Source organism: Perkinsus marinus (assembly GCF_000006405.1).
Source record: "Perkinsus marinus ATCC 50983 genomic scaffold scf_1104296956864, whole genome shotgun sequence".
NCBI classification, from domain to species: Eukaryota; Perkinsozoa; order Perkinsida; family Perkinsidae; genus Perkinsus; species Perkinsus marinus.
This window is the reverse complement of record NW_003207332.1, coordinates 1-1741: the sequence shown is the minus strand read 5'-3', so window position 1 is coordinate 1741 and position 1741 is coordinate 1. Positions and strand designations below refer to the sequence as shown.

The following is a 1741-nucleotide window of genomic DNA, read 5'->3' as shown; positions in this document are numbered from 1 at the left end:
ATATCCGCCTTGGCAACGCGGGCCCATTCGTCACGTTCAAGAGGCTGACCTGTGGCACTAGTAGTAGCTTGAATGAGGAACCTATCTGTGTTGAGGCTTGGATCCGAGGTTTGCGGCTGCAAAATAATCTGCACATCCACAGTAGCATCGGCAGCAACAACACCAGAAGAGGGTCGAACTAGATAATTGCGAGGAGCAGTCGTCTTGATTTTGAAAGCCACTGCCTTCTTGTCCCCGTCAACATTAGTCAGGGACAAGGTAGTATTAACCGATTGATACAAAGTGTTGGGGAATACGATTTCACCAGGCTTCACAGATAGGAGACTAGGCATGATGGATAATCCTTCAGGTGCAAAAATGGCAACTGTTCACTGCACACCACAATCTTATAATCATCGTCAATGATCCTTGCCTGAAACGGAATAATTCCTCCGATCCCATCAAATCTGTACTCAACACTGGACGACTTCCTCTGGAAGCCTAGATTCCCAATTGCCCTCATTCTCCACTAAACTGTGTCACACTAGCTAGTCGACTCAGATCCTAATGAAATTTCTATGTCTTCCCGTCAACAATGCACCTAAAAGTGCGTACTACCAAGGCAGTCTCCGAGGCGTTACGAAGACCATTTCAGAAGGTCAAGGAAGGCCTGTTAATAGAAGAAGAATCCTACCAGTGTTCACAGTAGCGCGTACACTTGAAAACTAACCTTCACTTGCATATTCCTAGCGCTAAATTGTACTGTTTTCAACTCAACAATTAGATGCTTCAATTCTGTCGAGTGAATTTGTATTTCGCCAACATTATTGGCATATCACGATCGAGACACTGGTTTTATACGGTAGTTTAGCGAATATATCGCATGTATGGAATTGGTCAACCAAATGCTGTCGAAATGAGCGGAATTGGTTTCCAATTGTAGTAAACTCATATCCACCATGCGGTTGTGGGTCAGTTGCTGTAGGCCGATCGGATCGAAAACTGCTCCTCGTGAACGCATCGTTTATAGCGTATTCATTTCTGAGTCTGGTTGGGGCAGCTATGCCATACGAAAAGATGCCTCACTACAACAAATTTGTTCTTCGTTTGTGGTAACTGCGCCATCCAAGGAGATGCCACACTACAATCAACTCCTCCGCTGGGGCAGCTATGCCATCGAAGGAGAAGCCTTACAGTAAGGCCCTTACTAGAATCTATTCTTGGGGGCAATTATGCCATCCAAGGAGATGCCTCACTACAATGGAGACAACTGAGTTGGCCTGCTCAATAATGACTAATATTATAAGTAGCCAATCTAGTCTAGCAGGATAAGTTAGTGAACTGTTGCGCGGGTGTCTCAGCCTGAGATTTTCAGGTTGGAATCTTCGTCGAGGTATATTTCGGAATTCAGGTATAGTCAAGGAAGTCGGTATATAGTACGTTGTTGGTGGCTTCAAGTTCTATCCCAAGAAACCCCATTCCAGGAATGGGGCTCAGAATGGACAAATACAATACGTGAGAATCTCATCTGTATTCCATCGCCAACACTACAAATGGAAATGCGCTACGCAGCGTAGCCTACGCCAAACAGATTTGTTATGCAAACTTGGTCTTACGTAGGCCTGCCCTCGCACACTTCCCCCAACGGTAGCAAATCATCTAGCTGAATATTTGGTACAACGTTCTCCAATAACTGTAGACTCAGATTGTGTTGCAATGACCTCTGCGGGCATTGTAGACTCCACATGTAGAGTCATTGTAT

General features: G+C 45.1%; 1 protein-coding gene across 1 annotated transcript; it reads right to left on the bottom strand.

Moving 5' to 3' along the window:
- Window positions 1–49: 49 nt before the first annotated feature.
- Pmar_PMAR028835 (Vesicle-associated membrane protein-associated protein SCS22, putative) lies at window positions 50–332 on the bottom strand (the record flags this gene model as incomplete). The annotated part of the gene is made up of 1 exon (XM_002775044.1): window positions 50–332. A coding segment is annotated over one exon (283 nt), but the record flags the coding sequence as incomplete, so codon positions are not given.
- Between the last annotated feature and the right edge of the window lie 1409 nt (window positions 333–1741).